The sequence below is a fragment of the Tachyglossus aculeatus genome, chromosome 4 (assembly GCF_015852505.1).
Source record: "Tachyglossus aculeatus isolate mTacAcu1 chromosome 4, mTacAcu1.pri, whole genome shotgun sequence".
Taxonomy (NCBI): Eukaryota; Metazoa; Chordata; class Mammalia; order Monotremata; family Tachyglossidae; genus Tachyglossus; species Tachyglossus aculeatus.
In genome coordinates, this window is record NC_052069.1 from 12,092,071 (window position 1) to 12,113,538 (window position 21,468).

A 21,468-nucleotide genomic window follows, 5' to 3' on the forward strand; every position below is an offset into this window, starting at 1 on the left:
CCTTGTAACCTCCCCAGCACTCAGAACAGTGCTTTGCACATAGTAAGCGCTTAATAAATGCCATCATTATTATTCTCTGTGCCTTAGTTCCCTCATCTGGAAAATGGGGATGAAGACTGTGAACCCCCCCGTGGGACAACCTGATCTCCTTGTAACCTCCCCGGCGCTTAGAACAGTGCTTTGCACATAGTAAGCGCTTAATAAATGCCATTATTATTATTCTCTGTGCCTCAGTTATCTCATCTGTAAAAGGGGGATTAACACTGTGAGCCCCCCGTGGGACAACCTCATCACCTTGTAACCTCCCCAGCGCTTAGAACAGTGCTTTGCACAGAGTAAGCACTTAAGAAATGTCATTATTATTATTCTTATTCTCTGTGCTTCAGTTCCCCCATCTGTAAAATGGGGATGAAGACTGTGAGCCCCCCGTGGGACAACCTGATCACCTTGTAACCTCCCCACTGCTTAGAACAGCGCTCTGCACATAGTGAGCGCTTAATCAATGCCATCATTATTCTTATTATTATTGTAACCTCCCCAGCGCTCAGAACAGCGCTTTGCACATAGTAAGCGCTTAATCAAATGCCATCATTATTATCATTGTAACTTCCCCAGCGCTCAGAACAGCGCTTTGCACATAGTAAGCGCTTAATCAAATGCCATTATTATTATTATTATTATTATTGTAGCCTCCCCATTGCTCAGACAGCGCTTTGCACATAGTAAGCGCTTAATCAATGCCATCATTATTATTGTAACCCCCCCAGCGCTCAGAACAGCGCTTTGCACATAGTAAGCGCTTAATCAATGCCATTATTATTATTATTATTGTAACCTCCCCAGGGCTCAGAACAGTGCTTTGCACATAGTAAGCGCTTAATCAATGCCATCATTATTATTATTATTATTGTAACCTCCCCAGCGCTCAGAACAGCGCTTTGCACATAGTAAGCGCTTAATCAAATGCCATTATTATTATTGTAACTTCCCCAGTGCTCAGAACAGCGCTTTGCACATAGTAAGTGCTTAATCAATGCCACTATTATTGTAACCTCCCCAGCGCTCAGAACAGTGCTTTGTACATAGTAAGCGCTTAATCAATGCCATCATTATTATTATTGTGACCTCCCCAGTGCTCAGAACAGCACTAGCCACATAGTAAGCGCTTAATAAATGCCATTCTTATTATTCTATTATTGTAACCTCCCCAGCGCTCAGAACAGCGCTTTGTACATAGGAAGCGCTTATGTGCCAAGAACCGTTCTAAGCACTTGAGTAGATACAAGGTAATCAGGTTGTCCCACATGGCGCTCCCAGTCTTAATCCCCATTTTACAGATGAGGTCACTGAGGCCCAGAGAAGTGACTTGCCCCACGTCATCATCATCATCAAACGTATTTATTGAGCGCTTACTGTGTGCAGAGCACTGTACTAAGCGCTTGGGAAGTACAAATTGGCAACATATAGAGACAGTCCCTACCCAACAGTGGGCTCACAGTCTAAAATCAATCAATCAATCAATCGTATTTATTGAGCGCTTACTATGTGCAGAGCACTGTACTAAGCGCTTGGGAAGTACAAATTGGCAACACATAGAGACAGTCCCTACCCAACAGTGGGCTCACAGAGAGTGAGACAGAGTGGGAGACAGAGAACAAAACCAAACATACTAACAAAATAAAATCAATAGAATAGATATGTACAAGTAAAATAAATCGAGTAATAAATATGTACAAACATATATACATATATACAGGTGCTGTGGGGAAGGCAAGGAGGTAAGATGGGGGGGATGGAGAGGGGGACGAGGGGGAGAGGAACCTTGGGCAAGTTACTTCACCTGTATATATGTATATCACCTGTATATGTTTGTACGTATTTATTACTTTATTTTACTTGTACATATCTATTCTATTTATTTTATTTTGTTAATAGGTTTTGTTTTGTTGTCTGTCTCCCCCTTCTAGACTGTGAGCCCGCTGTTGGGTAGGGACCGCCTCTAGATGTTGCCGACTTGGACTTCCCAAGCGCTTAGTACAGTGCTCTGCATACAGTAAGCACTCAATAAATATGATTGATTGATTAATCAATGCCATCATTATTATTATTATTGTGACCTCCCCAGCACTCAGAACACATTATTATTATGATTATTATTGTAACCTCCCCAGCGCTCAGAACAGCGCTTTGCACATAGTAAGTGCTTAATCAAATGCCATTATTATTATTATTATTGTAACCTCCCCAGCGCTCAGAACAGCGCTTTGCACATAGTAAGCGCTTAATCAATGCCATCATCATTATTATTATTGTGACCTCCCCAGCGCTCAGAACGGCGCTTTGCACATAGCGTTTAATCAATGCCATCATTATTATTCTTGTAACCTCCCCAGCGCTCAGAACAGCGCTTTGCTCATAGTAAGCGCTTAATCAAATGCCATCATCATTATTATTATTACTGTAACCTCCCCAGCGCTCAGAACAGCGCTTTGCATATAGTAAGCGCTTAATCAAATGCCATCATTATTATTATCATTATTATTGTAGCCTCCGCAGCGTTCAGAACAGCGCTTTGCACATAGTAAGCGCTTAATCAAATGCCATTATCATCATTATTATTATTATTGTAACCTCCCCAGTGCTCAGAACAGCGCTTTGCACATAGTAAGCGCTTAATCAAATGCCATCATTATGATTATGATTACTGTAACCTCCCCAGCGCTCAGAACAGCGCTTTGCACATAGTAAGGGCTTAATCAATGCCATCATTATTATTATTGTGACCTCCCCAGCGCTCAGAACAGCGCTTTGCACATAGTAAGCGCTTAATCAAATGCCATCATTATTATTATCATTATTATTGTAGCCTCCCCAGCGCTCAGAACAGCGCTTTGCACATAGTAAGCGCTTAATCAATGCCATCATTATTATTATTGTAGCCTCCCCACCGCTCAAAGCAGCGCTTTCCGCATAGTAAGCGCTTAGTCAAATGCCATCATTATGATTATTATTGTAACCTCCCCAGCGCTCAGAACAGTGCTTTGCACATAGTAAGCGCTTAATCAATGCCATCATGATTATTATTGTAACCTCCCCAGCGCTCAGAACAGCGCTTTGCACATAGTAAGGGCTTAATCAAATGCCATTATTATTATTATTGTAACCTCCCCAGCGCTCAGAACAGCGCTTTGCACATAGTAAGAGCTCAATCAAATGCCATCATTATTATTATTATTGTAACCTCCCCAGCGCTCAGAACAGCGCTTTGCACACAGTAAGCGCTTAATCAATGCCATCATTATTATGATTATTCTTGTAACCTCCCCACCGCTCAGAACAGCGCTTTGCACATAGTAAGCGCTTAATCAATGCCATAATTATTATTGTAGCCTCCCCAGCGCTCAGAACAGCGCCTTGCACATAGTAAGCGCTTAATCAATACCATTATTATTATTATTATTATTATTATTATTGTAGCCTCCCCAGCGCTCAGAACAGCGCCTTGCACATAGTAAGCGCTTAATCAATACCATTATTATTATTATTATTATTATTATTGTAGCCTCCCCAGCGCTCAGAACAGCGCCTTGCACATAGTAAGCGCTTAATCAATACCATTATTATTATTATTTTATTGTAGCCTCCCCAGCGCTCAGAACAGCGCCTTGCACATAGTAAGCGCTTAATCAATACCATTATTATTATTATTATTATTATTATTGTAGCCTCCCCAGCGCTCAGAACAGCGCCTTGCACATAGTAAGCGCTTAATCAATACCATTATTATTATTATTATTATTATTATTATTGTAGCCTCCCCAGCGCTCAGAACAGCGCCTTGCACATAGTAAGCGCTTAATCAATACCATTATTATTATTATTTTATTGTAGCCTCCCCAGCGCTCAGAACAGCGCCTTGCACATAGTAAGCGCTTAATCAATACCATTATTATTATTATTATTATTATTGTAGCCACCCCAGCGCTCAGAACAGCGCCTTGCACATAGTAAGCGCTTAATCAATACCATTATTATTATTATTATTATTATTGTAGCCTCCCCAGCGCTCAGAACAGCGCCTTGCACATAGTAAGCGCTTAATCAATATCATTATTATTATTATTATTATTATTGTAGCCTCCCCAGCGCTCAGAACAGCGCTTTGCACATAGTGAGCGCTTAATCAACACCACCACTATGATTATGAGTGGGGCGCGGTGGGCCGCCCCGGCCGTCACTTCCGGTCCCGCGCCTAGCCCCGCCCCCTTTGCTGGCGTCACGTCCGGTTTAGGAGCCCGGTCCCCCCGGCCCTCTCCCGACGTCACTTCCTGTCCGGGGCCGCGCTTGCGCGCTTGCGCGCGGGCCTTCTCTTCCGGCGGGGCGCCGTGAGGGAGCCGTGAGGGCGCCATGATGGCGGCCGAGGAGGAGAAGGAGCTGCAGGGTGTGAGGCGCCGTTGTGGGCGGGAGCCCCGCCGGACGGACGCCGGTAAAGCCCCGCCCTCAGGCCGCGAGGGGGAAACGCCCCAGCGCTTAGAGCAGTGCTTGGCACCTAGGAAGCGCTCAATCAATGCCACTATTAAAAAACAACAGGTAGACACAATCGCTGCCCACAGCCTACAATAATAATAATAATGATAATGATGATGGCACTTGTGAAGCGCTTACTCTGTGCAAAGCGCTGTTCTGAGCGCTGGGGAGGTAACAAGGTGATGAGGTTGTCCCACGGGGGGGCTCACAGTCTTCATCCCCATTTTACAGATGAGATGACTGAGGCACAGAGAGTAATAGTAATGATGGCACTTATGAAGCGCCTACTATGTGCAAAGCGCTGTTCTGAGCGCTGGGGAGGTAACAAGGTGATGAGGTTGTCCCACGGGGGGGTTTCACAGTCTTCATCCCCATTTTACAGATGAGATGACTGAGGCACAGAGAATAATAGTAATGATGGCACTTATGAAGCGCCTACTATGTGCAAAGCGCTGTTCTGAGCGCTGGGGAGGTTACAAGGCGATCAGGTTGTCCCAGTCTTCATCCCCATTTTACAGATGAGGGAACTGAGGCTCAGAATAATAATAATGATGGCATTTATGAAGCGCTTACTCTGTGCAAAGCGCTATTCTGAGCTCTGGGGAGGTTACAAGGTGATGAGGTTGTCCCACGGGGGGCTCACAGTCTTCACCCCCATTTTACAGATGAGGGGACTGAGGCACAGAGAATAATAGTAATGATGGCATTTATGAAGCGCCTACTATGTGCAAAGCGCTGTTCTGAGCGCTGGGGAGGTAACAAGGTGATGAGGTTGTCCCACGGGGGGGTTTCACAGTCTTCATCCCCATTTTACAGATGAGATGACTGAGGCACAGAGAATAATAGTAATGATGGCACTTATGAAGCGCCTACTATGTGCAAAGCGCTGTTCTGAGCGCTGGGGAGGTAACAAGGCGATGAGGTTGTCCCACGGGGGGGCTCACAGTCTTCATCCCCATTTTACAGATGAGGGAACTGAGGCCCAGACAATAATAATAATAATAATGACGGCATTTATTAAGCGCTTACTATGTGCAAAGCACTGTTCTGAGCGCTGGGGAGGATACAAGGTGATCAGGTTGTCCCACGGGGGGCTCACAGTCTTCATCCCCATTTTACAGAGGAGGGAACTGAGGCCCAGGCAATAATAATAATGATGGTATTTGTTAAGCGCTTACTATGTGCAAAGCAGTGCTCTAAGCGCTGGGGAGGTGACAAGGGGATCAGGTTGTCCCACGGGGGGCTCACAGTCTTCATCCCCATTTTACAGATGGGGGAACTGAGGCACAGAGAAGTGAAGTGACTTGCCCAAATAATAGTAATGATAATAATGATGGCATTTATTAAGCGCTTACTATGTGCAAAGCACTGTTCTGAGCGCTGGGGAGGTTACAAGGCGATCAGGTTGTCCCACGGGGGGCTCACAGTCTTCACCCCCATTTTACAGATGAGGGAACTGAGGCCCAGAGAATAATCATAATGATGGCATTTATGAAGCACTTACTATGGACAAAGCACTGTTCTAAGCGCTGGGGAGGTTACAAGGTGATCAGGTTGTCCCACGGGGGGCTCACAGTCTTCACCCCCATTTTACAGATGAGGGAACTGAAGCCCAGAGAAGTGAAGTGACTTGCCCAAATAATAGTAATGATGATAATGATGGTATTTATTAAGCGCTTACTATGTGCCAAGCACTGTTCTAAGCTCTGGGGAGGTTACAAGGCGATCAGGTTGTCCCACGGGGGGCTCACAGTCTTCACCCCCATTTTACAGATGAGATAACTGAGGCCCAGAGAATAATCATAATGATGGCATTTATGAAGCACTTACTATGGACAAAGCACTGTTCTAAGCGCTGGGGAGGTTACAAGGCGATCAGGTTGTCCCACGGGGGGCTCACAGTCTTCACCCCCGTTTTACAGATGAGGGAACTGAAGCCCAGAGAAGTGAAGTGACTTGCCCAAATAATAGTAATGATGATAATGATGGTATTTATTAAGCGCTTACTATGTGCCAAGCACTGTTCTAAGCTCTGGGGAGGTTACAAGGTGATCAGGTTGTCCCACGGGGGGCTCACAGTCTTCACCCCCATTTTACAGATGAGATAACTGAGGCCCAGAGAATAATCATAATGATGGCATTTATGAAGCACTTACTATGGACAAAGCACTGTTCTAAGCGCTGGGGAGGTTACAAGGTGATCAGGTTGTCCCACGGGGGGCTCACAGTCTTCACCCCCGTTTTACAGATGAGGGAACTGAAGCCCAGAGAAGTGAAATGACTTGCCCAAATAATAGTAATGATGATAATGATGGTATTTATTAAGCGCTTACTATGTGCCAAGCACTGTTCTAAGCTCTGGGGAGGTTACAAGGTGATCAGGTTGTCCCACGGGGGGCTCACAGTCTTCACCCCCATTTTACAGATGAGATAACTGAGGCCCAGAGAATAATCATAATGATGGCATTTATGAAGCACTTACTATGGACAAAGCACTGTTCTAAGCGCTGGGGAGGTTACAAGGCGATCAGGTTGTCCCACGGGGGGCTCACAGTCTTCATCCCCGTTTTACAGATGAGATAACTGAGGAACAGAGAACAATAATAATGATGACATTTATTAAGCGGTTACTATGTGCAAAGCACTGCTCTGAGCACCGGGGAGTTTACAAGGTGATCAGGTTGTCCCACGGGGGGCTCACAGTCTTCATCCCCATTTTACAGAGGAGGGAACTGAGGCCCAGAGAATAATAATAATGAGGCCCAGAGAATAATAATAATGACGGCATTTATTAAGGGCTTACTATGTGCAAAGCGCTGTTCTGAGCGCTGGGGAGGATACAAGGCGATCAGGCTGCCCCACGGGGGGCTCACAGTCTTCATCCCCATTTTACAGATGAGGGAACTGAAGCCCAGAGAAGTGATGAAGTGACTTGCCCAAAGTCACACAGCTGACATTTGGTGGAGCCGGGATTTGAACCCATGACCCCTTGACTCCAAAGCCCGGGCTCTTTCCACTGAGCCGCGCTGGATTATCCTCATTAAAAACATCCAAGGATAGTATTAGTGTCTGCCCGAAGTGAACGCTGCTACGAATAGATTCTTACTAATGGAAATAAACTCGATTTGTCTGTTTTTTGCAGAAGAACCTACAGATGTTAAGAAAAAGGAGAAGCCTCTTCCAAAACTTAATATCCATTCTGCCTTCTGGATTTTGGCCTCCATTGTTTTGACATATTATGTTGAGTTTTTTAAGACTGTTAAAGAAAGCGTACTAACAGATAGGTAAGGAAACTCAGGTTAATGTATATAAATATTATATATATATAATATATGTATAAATATATATAATATATGTATAAATAGATATAATATATGTAAAAATAGATATAATATATGTATAAATATATATAATACATATATAAAGTGTACAAGTAAGGCTTCTATCCGTGTCCTCATTGACTATGTTCATTTGGATAGCTTCATCTTTGCCAGCAAATTGAAAGTCTAAGTCTTACACTACGTTGTAAACTCCTTGAGGGCAGGGATCATGTTTACTACACTCCCAAGCATGTAGTACAGCGCTCTGCACACAGTAAGCGCTCAGTAAACATCTTTAATTGCAAGGAGAACTTGCATTTACTGGCTATATCAATAAGCCTACTGTTATCCGGGGAAAAACGGTGTGGAGGGGAGGAAAGGCCAAGTGGAAAGGAAGGAAAACCCAGTTTCCCGGGTACGTAGAGGCCGTGTTTCTGCAGAAACCCTGTTAAGGACAAATTGCACTGTAGTAGTAGCCCACTCTGACGCCACTCTTACACTCCCAACCGCTGCCCCTTCCAACTCCGTGACCGCTTATCCAAAACAGGCTCGCTTTATCAGAATTTTCCCTAATTCGCCATCGTTGCTTCAGGAAAAGCCCGTAGTGATCGCATGAGTTACGGCCCAACAGAATGTGGCGTTTTCCTGAGGACGATGCGCAGTCTTTACAGATTTTTCCATATACTGGTAGGGTTAACTTAAGCGCTTAGTACAGTGCTCTGCACACAGTAAGCGCTCAATAAATATGATTGAATGAATGAATTAAATCAAGTTCTCTGATATGATTGTTAAGCTAGAGTGTGATCGAGTCTTCACCTGGCAAGTTAATCCCTGTGAAGATCATTTTAGTTTTGGAAGAAAAATCTAGTTTGGACCCCAGTCTGCCCCGACCTACTTAATCAGTCACTGGTATTTATGGAGCGCTTACTGTGTGCAAAGTGCTGTACTAAGCGCTTTGGAGAGTACGATATAACGGGATATTGTGAACTAGGCAGGGTGCACATCCTGTGCATTAATTTGGAGCCACGCGTCAGCAGGCCCATCTGGGTAGGGACTGTATATGTTGCCAACTTCTACTTCCCAAGCGCTTAGTACAGTGCTCTGCACACAGTAAGCGCTCAATAAATACGATTGATTGATTGATCGATCGATCTCTGAGCCCACCCCAGCATGCTGGCCACCAGTATTTCTGCCTCTACTCCACGTCAACCTTCGTCTTCTCCAGGCCTGATTGATCAGTTTCCCCTAGTCAGGAAGCAGCGTGGCCTAGTGGATAGAGCCCGGTCCTGGGAGTCAGAAGGACCTGGGTTCTAATCCCACCTCTGCCACTTGTCTGCCGTGCTGACCTTGGGAAGTCACGGCACTTCTCTGGGCCTCAGCGACCTCATCTGTGAAATAAGGGATTAAGGTTGTGAGCCCCATGTGGGACGTGGACTGTGTCCAACCTGATGAGCTTGTCTCTACCCCAGCACAAAATAAATGCTCAATAAATGTCATTTTAAAAACACAAAAACGAACAAACAGATCTTTCTGCCATAGGTCAGGGGTAGTAGCCAAGTGGTAGTCGGCTTCTTTCTCAAGATTCGAGGAGCAGCGTAGCTCAGTGGGAAGTGCACGGGCTTTGGAGTCAAAGGTCATGGGTTCGAATCCCAACTCTGCCACATGTCTGCTGTGTGACCTTGGGCAAGTCACTTAACTTCTCTGAGCCTCAGTTACCTCCTCTGTAAAATGGAGATTAAGACTGTGAGCCCCACGTGAGACAACTTGATCACCTTGTATCCCCCCCAGCGCTTAGAACAGTGCTCTGCACATAGTAAGCACTTAACAAATGCCATAATTATTATTATTTCTCTCCTATCATCATCATCAATCATATTTATTGAGCGCTTACTGTGTGCAGAGCATTGTACTAAGCGCTTGGGAAGTGCAAGTTGGCAACATATAGAGACAGTCCCTACCCAACAGTGGGCTCACAGTCTAAAAGATAATAATGGAATTTATTGAGCACTTACTATGTGCGAAGCACTGTTTTAATCGCTGGGGAGGTTACAAAGCGATCAGGTTGTCCCACGGGGGGCTCACAGTCCTCATCCCCGTTTTACAGATGAGGTAACCGAGGCCCAGAGAAGTTAAGTGACTTGCCCAAAGTCACACAGCTGACAAGTGGGGAGTTGGGATTTGAACCCATGACCTCTGACTCCAAAGCCCAGGCTCTTTCCACTGAGCCACGCTGCCAACCCATCTTCCTTTCCTCTTCCTCCTCTTCCCCTCCTTGCACCCACACGTGGGTAAACCTTCCTTTTTCAGAAGTCTTCCCTGTGGCGCCCTTTGGTTGCTCACCTTTCTCCCTATCCGTGGCATTCTTGCACTATGTGGTTAAGTTGTTTTTTTTTTAATGGTACATGTTAAAGCACTTACTGTGTGCCAGGCACGGTTCCAAGCGCTGGGCTAGATACAAGACAGGTCGGGACTCACAGTGTAAGTAAGTAGAAGGGAGAACAGGTATTGAATCCTCATTTTATACAGGTGAGGAAACTGAGGCACAAAGAAGTTAAGTGGCCTGCCCGAAGTCAGGCAGCTGGCTAGTGGCGGAATCAGGATTAAAACCCAGGACCTCAGACTTCCAGGCTGTGCTCCCTCCATTGACTCACACCGCTTCAGGGTTGTCCCATCCTACGTGACGAGAGGCAGGGGTTTCCAAAAAGGGTGATATTTTTGCGTTATGAGCCGTTGAAGATTACAGCAGGTTTACCGGACAGCTGTAGAGAAGAGCCCACTGTAGACAAGAAGTTGTGTTCACCGGCAGTAGTAACCTCGAAGCTCTTTATCAATCAATCAATCGTATTTATTGAGCGCTTACTATGTGCAGAGCACTGTACTATGCGCTTGGGAAGTACAAATTGGCAACACATAGAGACAGTCCCTACCCAACAGTGGGCTCACAGTCTAAAAGGGGGAGACAGAGAACAGAACCAAACATACCAACAAAATAAAATAAATAGGATAGAAATGTACAAGCAAAATAAATAAATAAATAAATAGAGTAATAAATATGTACAACCATATATACATATATACAGGTGCTGTGGGGAAGGGAAGGAGGTAAGATGGGGGATGGAGAGGGGGACGAGGGGGAGAGGAGGGAAAGGGCTCATATATATATATATTATAATGGCGAGGGGGTGATTAAAGTGGTGTAGCCTGGTGTCACCGTAAAAGAAATTCACAGCCTTACTTTTCTCACATGGATCTTTCTGCAAACCTCATGCAGAATCAGTAGTAAATAACCTTTTCATTAAAAAAAATGAAATGCTGAAGCATTGGTGACCACTGTTTAGAAAGAGTTTTAAACAGATAAAGTTCATTGAGGGACTTGATGAGCATGGAACCGTTTTGCGTATGTAATCCCCTAAAGTTGACGGGCAGTAGATCAGTGACATTTATTGAGCGCCCATGTGCGTTGCACAAGGGATATCGAAAAGTGCCAGTTATCCTTCAGAGTCTCTTTCGTGTCTCTCTTGCTGCTCCCAGGAATACACGGTCGAGGATATCCTTGACTGCTGACTGTAGGCGGGTGTTTCGATCGTGTCGGTGATTACGTTTTGAGGTTTTCGCCACTGTCCAGGGCCCTCTTGAAATGTGTATTTCTTTCCCCTCGCAGCTGGTTTCTCGTCGGCAGCGTCTTGTTGACCGTAAGCGTGACGATTGCGTTGTACTGCATCGGATACCTGGAGTGGTGCTGTGGGATTGGGGACTATGATACCAGGTATCCTGCCCTGATACCCATTACGACGGCCACTTTCATCTCTGCAGCCATCTGGTGAGTCCCGCAGAGCATTTGGACTCTGGACCGACTCAGGTGTTTTTGGTTAATATCACTGGGAAAACTTGGAAAAACGTCTTATCTGTGTGCTCCTAGCCACCTTGAATACGACGCCGGATCGCCCGGTTAAAACTCTTCGGGGTAAAAATGTAAAGAAAACAGAAGCGCTTGAGAAAAAGGGTGGCCTCGTGAAAAGAAACAGCCCTGGGGATTAGAGGACCTGGGTTCTAACCTCCACTTGCCTGCGTTTGTGACCATAGGCAAATCACTTATGTGCCTCAGTTTCCTTATCTGTATAAAGGGAATTCAATATCTGCTCTTCCTACTTACACCGTGAACTCCATGTGAGAAGGGGATTGAGTCTGACCTGATTATCTTTTGTCTACCCCCAATGTCTAGTACGGTGTTTGGCACCCAGCAAGCACTTACAAAATACCAGAATTATTATTATGTATCATTATTGTTTATTATTACTATTCATTCAGTCGTATTTATTGAACAGTGGTCTGCACACAGTAAGCGCTCAATAAATACGATTGATTGATTGATTGAGCGCTTACTGTGTACAGAGCACTGTACTAAGGGCTTGGGAAGTACAAGCTGGCAACATATAGAGATGGTCCCTGCCCAACAGCGGGCTCACAGTCTAGGAGGGGGAGACAGACAAGAAAACAAAACGTGGACAGGTGTCAAGTCGTCAGAACAAATAGAATTCAAGCCAAATGCACATTTTTAGACTGTGAGCCCACTGTTGGGTAGGGACTGTCTCTATATGTTGCCAACTTGTACTTCCCAAGCACTTAGTACAGTGCTCTGCACACAGTAAGCGCTCAATAAATACGATTGATTGATTGATTGATTTAGCTATTTCTATTATTATTATTACTACTGTCAGCATTTAGTACAGTGTCTGGCACATAGTAAGCACTTAACAAATACCATAAATGCTGTTGTAATGCAGTTTCACATGGGGATTTCTGTCGCCCGGTAAGGAAGTTCTTGGGGGTAAGCCTAAAGGTGAAGTAGAGAAGCAGAGAAGGAGTGTGGTCTAGTGGATAGAGCCCGGGCCTTAGCGTCAGAGGGCTCTAATCCCAGCTCCGCCCGGTGTCTGTTGTACTTCCCAAGCGCTTAGTACAGTGCTCTGCACGCAGTAAGCGCTCAATAAATATGAATGAATGTTGTGTCACCTTTGACAAGTCCCTTCACTTCTCTGGGCCTCAGCTCCCTCATTTGGAAATTGGGGATTAAGACTGTGAGCCCCACGTGGGACAGGCTCTGCGTCCAACCCAGTTACCTTGTGTCCACCCCAGCGCATAGTACAGCGCCTGGCACATCGCGCTGAACGAGGATCACAGTTATTCTTACGTGTCTCTTAGAGCCTCAGGAGCCAGAGAGAGTTCGCTTGGACCGGAGGGAGGAGCAGCCAGGGGTTCCCTGGACACGGGCCCTCGGGAAGTTTTGGGCCATGGGTTTGTCCGAGGACTCTCGTAATCTTTCCCCTTTTAGACCGTGAGCCCGCTGTTGGGTAGGGACTGTCTCTATATGTTGCCAATTTGTACTTCCCAAGCGCTTAGTACAGTGCTCTGCACATAGTAAGCGCTCAATAAATACGAAGCAAAAAAAAAAATCTTGGGAAAGAGTGTGAGTGGGGCCAGTGCCGTTCCTGCCCCGGGCCTTCTCGGTGTTCGCCCTCCTCCTCTCACCCAAGGCTGAATTTCCAGTCCCCCCAAATGGCAGTCAGAACCGCGAAGTCCGTGGGGGCCGAGTCTCCCTGGCCGGCAGTCACGCTGCCCCTTCTGCTGCGGAATTCAATATCCACATCTTGAAATAAATGAGGGATTGTAAAGCGAACAGCTTCACCGCCGCCGGCGTGTCCTTTCAGTCGTGTGTATTTCCGTAATGACGACGAGCAGCTAGGTCTCGGCCGGCTGCCGGGAAGTGTCCGCAATTCTTTATTCTTTATGGGCGGGGCTTTGGTTCTCTCGGCAGGAAAGTTTTCACGTGGGCCTATAATTTTTTTGTCTCTCTTTTTCGTTCTGTGGCTTGGAGAAGACAGTGTCTCCACTGTCTCCATCACGAGGCTTTTGGGAGCATTAATTAAAACCTCAAAGGCACAGGGCTCGAAATGACCGTTTTAGGTGGCGTGAAATTGGTTTTGGGTGTAACCAGTCTGAGTTAGTCGATAAGATCAAAGTTGGTCTGCCGTGCTTCTACATTCAAAAGGATGTTTGCTCCCTTTTGGGTAATGCCTTGGCGGGGGCTGTCTTTATTACTTTATCAAGCTGGAGCGCTCCATACTAATTGAAGGGCATTGAAAGTTTTAACTCATATCATTTGTGCTGTCTTCCGAAAACGCTCATTAAATAAGAGTAATATTGTCAAGGTTGCTCGGAGGGAATTGTTGGCTTTTTTTGGGAACCAAATGTGCTTTTGAACAAGTAACCCTACCTTGGAGTTGTTTTTGATTGAAATTCATGGAAAAGCTATTGGGCTTTAATAGTGTGTCTTGTAGACACAATCTTGGGCCTTTCTGTGCTTAAGCAACCATTCTGCTTCCTTAGGCCTTCCATTGGGGTGGAGGGATTGACAGAGGTGTATGCTTTATTGAGCAGCACCCAATTTGGGAGTCCCAGATTATTCCAGCAGCCTACAGTGACAGTTAACCCTGCTTTTCCTGGCTCTTCCTTCTCAGTCTCTTTCACGGGCTCCTCCTCTGCCTCCCACCCCCTAACTGTGGGGATCCCTCAAGGCTCAGTTGTGGGTCCCCTTCTGTTCGCCATCTCCACCCACTCCCTCGGAGAACTCATTCGCTCCCATGGCCTAAACTGCCACCTCTATACGGACGACACCCAAATCTCCATCTCGAGCCATGATCTCTCTCCCTCTCTGCAGTCTCACATTTCCTCCTGCCTTCAGGACACCTCTACTTGGATGTCCCACCAACACCTTGAACTTAACATGTACAAAAGCAGAACTTCTCACCTTTCCACTCAAACCCTGCCCTCCCCCTGACTTTCCTATCAGCACAGAAACCACAGACATTATCCTTGACTCATCTCATTCAACCCGCACCTTCAGTCCGTCGCAGAATCTTATTGGTTCCACCTTCACAACATCTCCAGAATCCCTTTCCTCGCTGTACGCTCCCAAGCACTTAGTACGGTGCTCTGCACCGTAAATGCTGTTGAATGAATGAATCCAAACCGCCACCATGCTGATCCAAGCACGTATTTTGCTCCTTGCCTCCTGCATCAGGCTCCTCCCTGACTGCCCTGGGTCTTGTCTCTCTCCCCACTCCAGTCCACTCAGCTGCCCAGATCATTTTTTGCAAAGCCGTTTGGTCCCTATCGTCTCAGTTCTCAGAAACCTCCAGCGGATGCCCATCCATCCATGCATCAAACTGAAATGCCTTACCGTTGACCTTAAGGCACTTGATCAGCTCTTTTCCTCTTACCGTGCCGTTCTCCTACTATAACCCAGTCTGCCCACTCCACTCCTCTGAGGGCAACCTACTCTTTGGACTTCGATCTCGTCTCGTCTTGTCGCTGACCCCTTCCCCACATCTTCTGGCCCGAACCTCCTTCTCCCTTCATATCTGACAGCCCACCTCCCTCCCGACGTTCAAAAACCCCTCGAAAATCACATCTCTTTACTTTCCCTATCTACTGTCCCCCCTGCGTCACCTACCCACTTGGCCGTGTCCCCCTTAAATAGTGCTTGGCACATAGTAAGCACTTAACAAATACCATTATTATTACTATTATTACCCCAACCCCACAGCACTTGTACTGTCTTGTCCTATGCTGTCAGATCGTTTCTGACTCATCGCGACTCCATGGCTGCACGTCTCCCAGAATGTGCCACCTCCATCTGCAAATCATTCTGGTAGCGTATTCAGAGTGGTTTTTTTTTTGGTAAAAATACAGAAGGGGTTTACCATTGCCTTCTTCCGTGCGGTAAACTGAGTCACCACCCTCGATCCTCTCCCGCGCCTCCGCTGCCCAGCACAGATGAGTTTTGTCTCGGGGCAGATTGCCTGCCCTTCGCTAGCCACTGGCCAGGCTAGGAATGGAATGGGTAGGCCTCAGAAGGGCCCGTCTTCTGTTATCAAGTCGTTCTGGTATAAAATAAAATAAATGATGGCTTTGTTAAGTGCTTACTAAGTTCCAAGCACTGTTCTAAGCGCTGGGGGGGATACAAGGTTGCCCCACGTGGGGCTCCCAGTCGTAATCCCCCTTTTACAGACGTGGTAACTGAAGCCCAGAGGAGGTAAGTGACTTGCCCAAAGTCACAGCAGAGAAGCAGCAGAGCCGGGATTCGAACCCATGACCTCTGACTCCCAAGCCCGGGCTCTTTCCACTGAGCCACGCCGCTTCAGGTGTTCGTGGTTTCTTCCACACAGTAAAAACTCGAGTCTCTGCCATTGTCTCGGATCGGTGGTTTAATCACTTCACTCTTGACTTTTGAAAGACTCCTGAAAGAGCCTTTGGCTCTAGCCCACCGTTGGGTAGGGACCGTCTCTCTATGTTGCCAGCATGTACTTCCCAAGCGCTTAGTACAGTGCTCTGCACACAGTAAGCGCTCAATAAATACGATTGATTGATTGATTTCCCGTGCCGCTGCGGCTCAGCACGGGCAAATCGACTTTGACGCTTCGGCTTAGACCCTTCTTTTAGACTGTGAGCCCACTGTTGGGTAGGGACTGTCTCTATATGTTGCCAACTTGTACTTCCCAAGCGCTTAGTACATGCTCTGCACACAGTAAGCGCTCAATAAATACGATTGATTGATTGATTTCCATTGCGGGTAACCCCGTATAGCGTGGCGCCAAGCTTCGCCGGCGTACGCAAGCTCTCCTGCCATGATAAGATGTCGATTCATTGGAGAGATTGATTGATTCATTAAACCGCAAATCACCGCTTAGTACAGCAGCAAGCCCTCAATGTGATTGAAGAGTCACCCTGGTCAAATTCATTCATTCATTCAGTCGAATTTAGTGAGCGCTTACTGTGTGCAGAGCACTGTACTAAGCGCTTCGGAAGTACAAGTCGGCAACAGATAGAGACGGTCCCTAACCAACAACGGGCTACAAATAAAACATGTAGACGGGTGTCAAAACCATTAGAATAAATAGAATTATAGCTATAATGCACATTGTTATATCTACCCCAGTGCTTAGAACAGTGCTTGGCACATACTAAGTGCTTAATGAATACCATCATTCATTCATTCATTCGATCGTATTTATTGAGTGCTTACTTTGTGCAGAGCACTGTACTAAGTGCTTGGGAAGTACAAGTTGGCAACATATAGAGACGGTCCCTACCCAACAACGGGCTATAAACCAAACATGTAGACGGGTGTCAAACCCATTAGAATAAATGAAATTATAGCTATAATGCACATCGTTATATCTACCCCAGTGCTTAGAACAGTGCTTGGCACATAGTAAGTGCTTAATGAATACCATCATTCATTCATTCAATCGTATTTATTGAGTGCTTACTTTGTGCAGAGCACTGTACTAAGTGCTTGGGAAGTACAAGTCGGCAACATAAAGAGACGGTCCCTACCCAACAACGGGCTACAAACAAAACATGTAGACGGGTGTCAAGCCCATTAGAATAAATAAAATTATAGCTATAATGCACATCGTTATATCTACCCCAGTTCTTAGAACAGTGCTTGGCACATAGTAAGTGCTTAATGAATACCATCATTCATTCATTCATTCGATTGTATTTATTGAGCGCTTACTGTGTGCAGAGCACTGGACTAAGCGCTTGGGAAGTACAAGTTATTATTATCCTTACAGTGGTTATTATTAATACGATTATTAAGCATTGTGGCTCAGTGGAAAGAGCACGGGCTTTGGAGTCAGAGGTCATGGGCTCGAATTCCGCCTCTGCCAATTATCAGCTGTGTGACTTTGGGCAAGTCACTTCACTTCTCCGGGCCTCAGTTCCCTCATCTGTAAGATGGGGGATGAAGATCATCATCATCAAATTGACTTCCCAAGCGCTTAGTACAGTGCTCTGCACACAGTAAGGGCTCAATAAATACGATTGAATATGTTGGTTTGTATTTATTACTCTATTTTGTTTGTACATATTTATTCTATTTATTTTATTTTGTTAATATGTTTGGTTTTGTTCTCTGTCTCCCCCGTCCAGACTGTGAGCCCACTGTTGGGTAGGGCCCGTCTCTATATGTTGCCAACTTGTACTTCCCAAGCGCTTAGTACAGTGCTCTGCACACAGTAAGCGCTCAATAAGTACGATTGATTGAATGAATGAATGAATATTATTATTATTATTCAGTCAAATGGAAAGGGTTGGCTTTTAGGAAATGGAAAATTGGTATTTCCTCGTATTTCACCATTGAATGTGTCCTTAAGTATCAAATATATGCCTGAAAATATGGGTAAGGGCTTTGGACTTAAGAGAAGGTTTAAGTAATTAGATAACCCTTAATGAGCCTTTCGGGCCGTTGGCTATAAACCCTCTCTTCTACGGAGGAGCCTTGGAACACAGGGAAGATGAAGCAGGAGGGAACATTTGAGCCAGGCTTCCTCCTTTCACTTCTTTCTCTGTGGCTTCACTGTTTGGGAAACTGAGGCCTCTATGAAAATTCAGGTGGGAAAGCGTGGAGCCACCAGAACAGTAGTCAGAGGATTTTTTTTTCCCCTCCCATTCACTTGTGTGTTTTTTAACCCGCTCAATTTAGCCCGTTCTCTTCGTATACCAACTGAATCGTCTCTTGCCTTCCCCTCCGTAGTTTGGAAGTCTCTTGGGGGCCCGGATCCCGTCTGAATTCAGAACCCGGGGCTCTCCCCAGGACCGAGGCCTGTGCTTTATGCTTGTAAGCGCTCAGCAGGGTTAATTTGTGGAAGATGTTACGGGTTTTTGCAGGCGTAGGGATAGTGTGAGGAATAACTAGGGAGCAGTGCTGTTTTCCAGGCGTTTTTGTGACACAGGGAAGCATAAAAAGTCACTGGCCCTTTCAAGCTTGTCGATGCCGCAAGTTGTTGCCAACTTGTACTTCCCAAGCGCTTGGTACAGCGCTCTGCACACAGTAAGCGCTCAATAAATACGATTGAATGAACGGATGATGCTGTGTACTTTTTGCAAGCTGTGTTAAGCACCCCTCCAGACTGTCAGTTCTCTGTGGACGAGGAATGCGTCTACCAACTCTAGACCGTGAGCTCGTTGTGGGCAGGAATGCGTCCGTTTGTTGTTATATTCCACTCTCCCAAGTGCTTAGTACAGGGCTTTGCACACAGTAAGCACTCAGTAAATGCGATTGAATGAACTTGACTGTACCATATTCGCCCAACCGCTTAGTACAGCAGTCCTCTGCCCAGAGTAAGGACTCAATAAGTACCATTGATTGCATTAAAAAAATGGATTTAAAAAAAAATCTGGTTTTACTTGTAAAATCTTTAGAGAAATCTGTAGAGAAAATCAGAGAAGCAGCGTGGCTCAGTGGAAAGAGCCCGGGCTTTGGAGTCAGGGGTCATGGGTTCAAATCCCAGCTCCGCCACTTGTCAGCTGTGTGACTTTGGACAAGTCACTTCTCTGTGCCTCAGTTCCCTCATCTGTAAAATGGGGATGAAGACTGTGAGTCCCCTGTGGGACAACCTGATCACCTTGTAACGTCCCCAGCGCTTAGAATAGACATAGTAAGCGCTAAATAAATGCCATCATTATTATTATTCTTTGGGCCTCAGTTACCTCATCTGTAAAATGGGGATGAAGACTGTGAGCACCCCATGGGACAACCTGATCACCTTGTAACCTCCCCAGCGCTTAGAACAGTGCTTTGCACATAGTAAGCGCTTAATAAATGCCATAATTATTATCTAGAACTGAGTAGCGAGATGAATGATTTCAAGCAAATTTGCTTCCCTTTTTCTCTTTTCAGTTTCAACATCGCCTTATGGTCTGTGTGGTCCTTTTTCACTCCGCTGTTACTGTTCACTCAGTTTATGGGCGTGGTGATGCTTGTCTCACTCTTTGGCTGATGTCTTCAAGGTAACGAGTCGACCCCCTCATTCTCCTAAAATGCGTATTCCAAGCACAACATTCTCCTTTCAGAGGAAACTTGAGTTTCACAAATTTTCAGAGGATTCCACAAATGGAGTAGTAACCTGATGATAAAACATTTTGTTGATTTCTGTTTTCAGATACTGAACATCCAGAAGTGTGTTGACCCAGGGTAAATGGAGAGCCCCATTTCCACGTGAAACAGCAGAAGACTGCGCCATTCTATCTAAAACTCCTGATTTCGAATGCAAGTTACAACAGCACTACAGCAGAGCTTAAAGCAGGCACTTTGGGAAGCTGTAGTGTGTAATATTCTCTAATGACCAAACTGAAAATGCCTAATTCAGCGGCGGAGATTGTCGACGGGCCGAAGCCAAATTCGAGCTCCGTTGAGCTCACACACGCTTCTTGCATGACCCCACATTCCAGTATATTCATCTTCGTGGATGAAAAGTGACATATCTTAATTCTACTTGCCTTTTTATATAAATACGATTTCAGGGTATGGACCGAAACAAACGGCGGCCATATTCTGTGAGGGAAATTTAAGGTTCATATTTTCAGGTGGCCAGCGATGGTTTTTCGGTGTGTGGGCCTAATGCGTTGTCATTAATAAAATGGATATGAAGAGTTTGGGCCTTACCCGGGCATCTTTGTAGAGCTTTTTAGGTTGTTAAGAGTAAATATAAATCTGTGGAGTCCTGGATGTCCTACAGTGCGGGGATAGAGAAGAGAGAGGAAGATCTGCTCCCCATCAGCCTCACTTCAGCGTGGTCCGGGGCTCCGGCCTCCCTTTTGAGCAGCCCCGAGAGCAATCCATCCATGGTTGAAGTTTCGATGTCACGTCTGCATTGCGATCAGAATGCCCTGCCTCAACCGCTCTTAAATTACAAAGCTGTTGTTGAGTGGAGGACGTTCTTTGGAATCCAGATTATACACAGAACTCATGGCAGCTGGTAAAATCGACTCAACAGCTAGCGTCCGTCTCTGGCCGGACCGAATGAATCTTCGCTTCCAAGTAAATGTGATTACTGCAAGTGAGCCAGGGCTGTTGCCTAATTTAAACCCAAGGGCCGGTGTTAAGTCTTCCCATTCCACCGCCAGCTCTGAGAAGTTGGCCACTGACTTTGGTTAGGTGGGTTTGAAGAACGGGAGGTTTTGAATAATGGTGGAAGGTAGAAGAACTCCGAGATGGGTAGTTATTTGTACTAACAGCCCAAAATGTAAGCTCTAATGATGTGCAGTGTTGTCTACCTGCTAGAAAAATGTCGCTTAAATGAATGTTTACTTCAGATATACTTAGAACAGTGCTTTGCACATAGTAAGCACTTAACAGCCATTATTATTATTATTATTATATATGTACGCCTCTGATATGGAGGCTTAAACATCCAATGAATTAGAAAAATGACAACTGGTGACTCCACGTACATGGAGAAGAGGCATGGAGCAACCCACCCAAATGCGTTTTGAGCTTCAAAGAAGCAGTTTTACTTGACAGTTAAAAGTGGAGTTATACCATTAAATAAACCCAAGATAGATTCAACTGGAGCAATTACAGTTTCTCTCTATTATATCTTCAAAATGAGGAATTATATGATTAGATTTGGGATCATGGATGCCAGCATTTCATTGTGAGTGAGGACGTCAAAGGGGTGCCGTGAGTTTTACGGGAGCGGAAGAATGAGAAGGGACGGACCACCAAGGATGAACAGAACTAGCCAAAATAATAATAATTGCGTCATCTGTTAGG

General features: G+C 45.6%; 1 protein-coding gene across 2 annotated transcripts; it reads left to right on the forward strand.

Annotated features, from left to right (window-relative positions):
• Positions 1-4,370: 4,370 nt before the first annotated feature.
• Positions 4,371-20,353, forward strand: TMEM128 (transmembrane protein 128). 2 transcript variants are annotated; one of them, XM_038745193.1, is made up of 5 exons: positions 4,378-4,486; positions 7,670-7,811; positions 11,509-11,667; positions 19,594-19,703; positions 19,856-20,353. In XM_038745193.1, the coding sequence occupies exons 1-4, from the start codon at positions 4,408-4,410 to the stop codon at positions 19,691-19,693; spliced, it is 480 nt and encodes a 159-aa protein (XP_038601121.1). In that variant the 5' UTR covers positions 4,378-4,407; the 3' UTR covers positions 19,694-19,703; positions 19,856-20,353. The 2 variants fall into 2 exon arrangements, with proteins under 2 accessions (XP_038601122.1, XP_038601121.1); XM_038745194.1 differs by lacking the exon at positions 19,594-19,703 and having other exon boundaries at positions 4,371-4,486.
• Positions 20,354-21,468: the final 1,115 nt, after the last annotated feature.

Coding starts and splice junctions, on each gene's coding strand:
- TMEM128 (XM_038745193.1), top strand. CDS start 4,408: ATGATGGCGGCCGAGGAGGAGAAGGAGCTGCAGGGTGTGAGGCGCCGT. Junction 7,812..11,508: donor GAAAGCGTACTAACAGATAG/GTAAGGAAACTC, acceptor TTCCCCTCGCAG/CTGGTTTCTCGTCGGCAGCG. Junction 11,668..19,593: donor TTCATCTCTGCAGCCATCTG/GTGAGTCCCGCA, acceptor TTCTCTTTTCAG/TTTCAACATCGCCTTATGGT.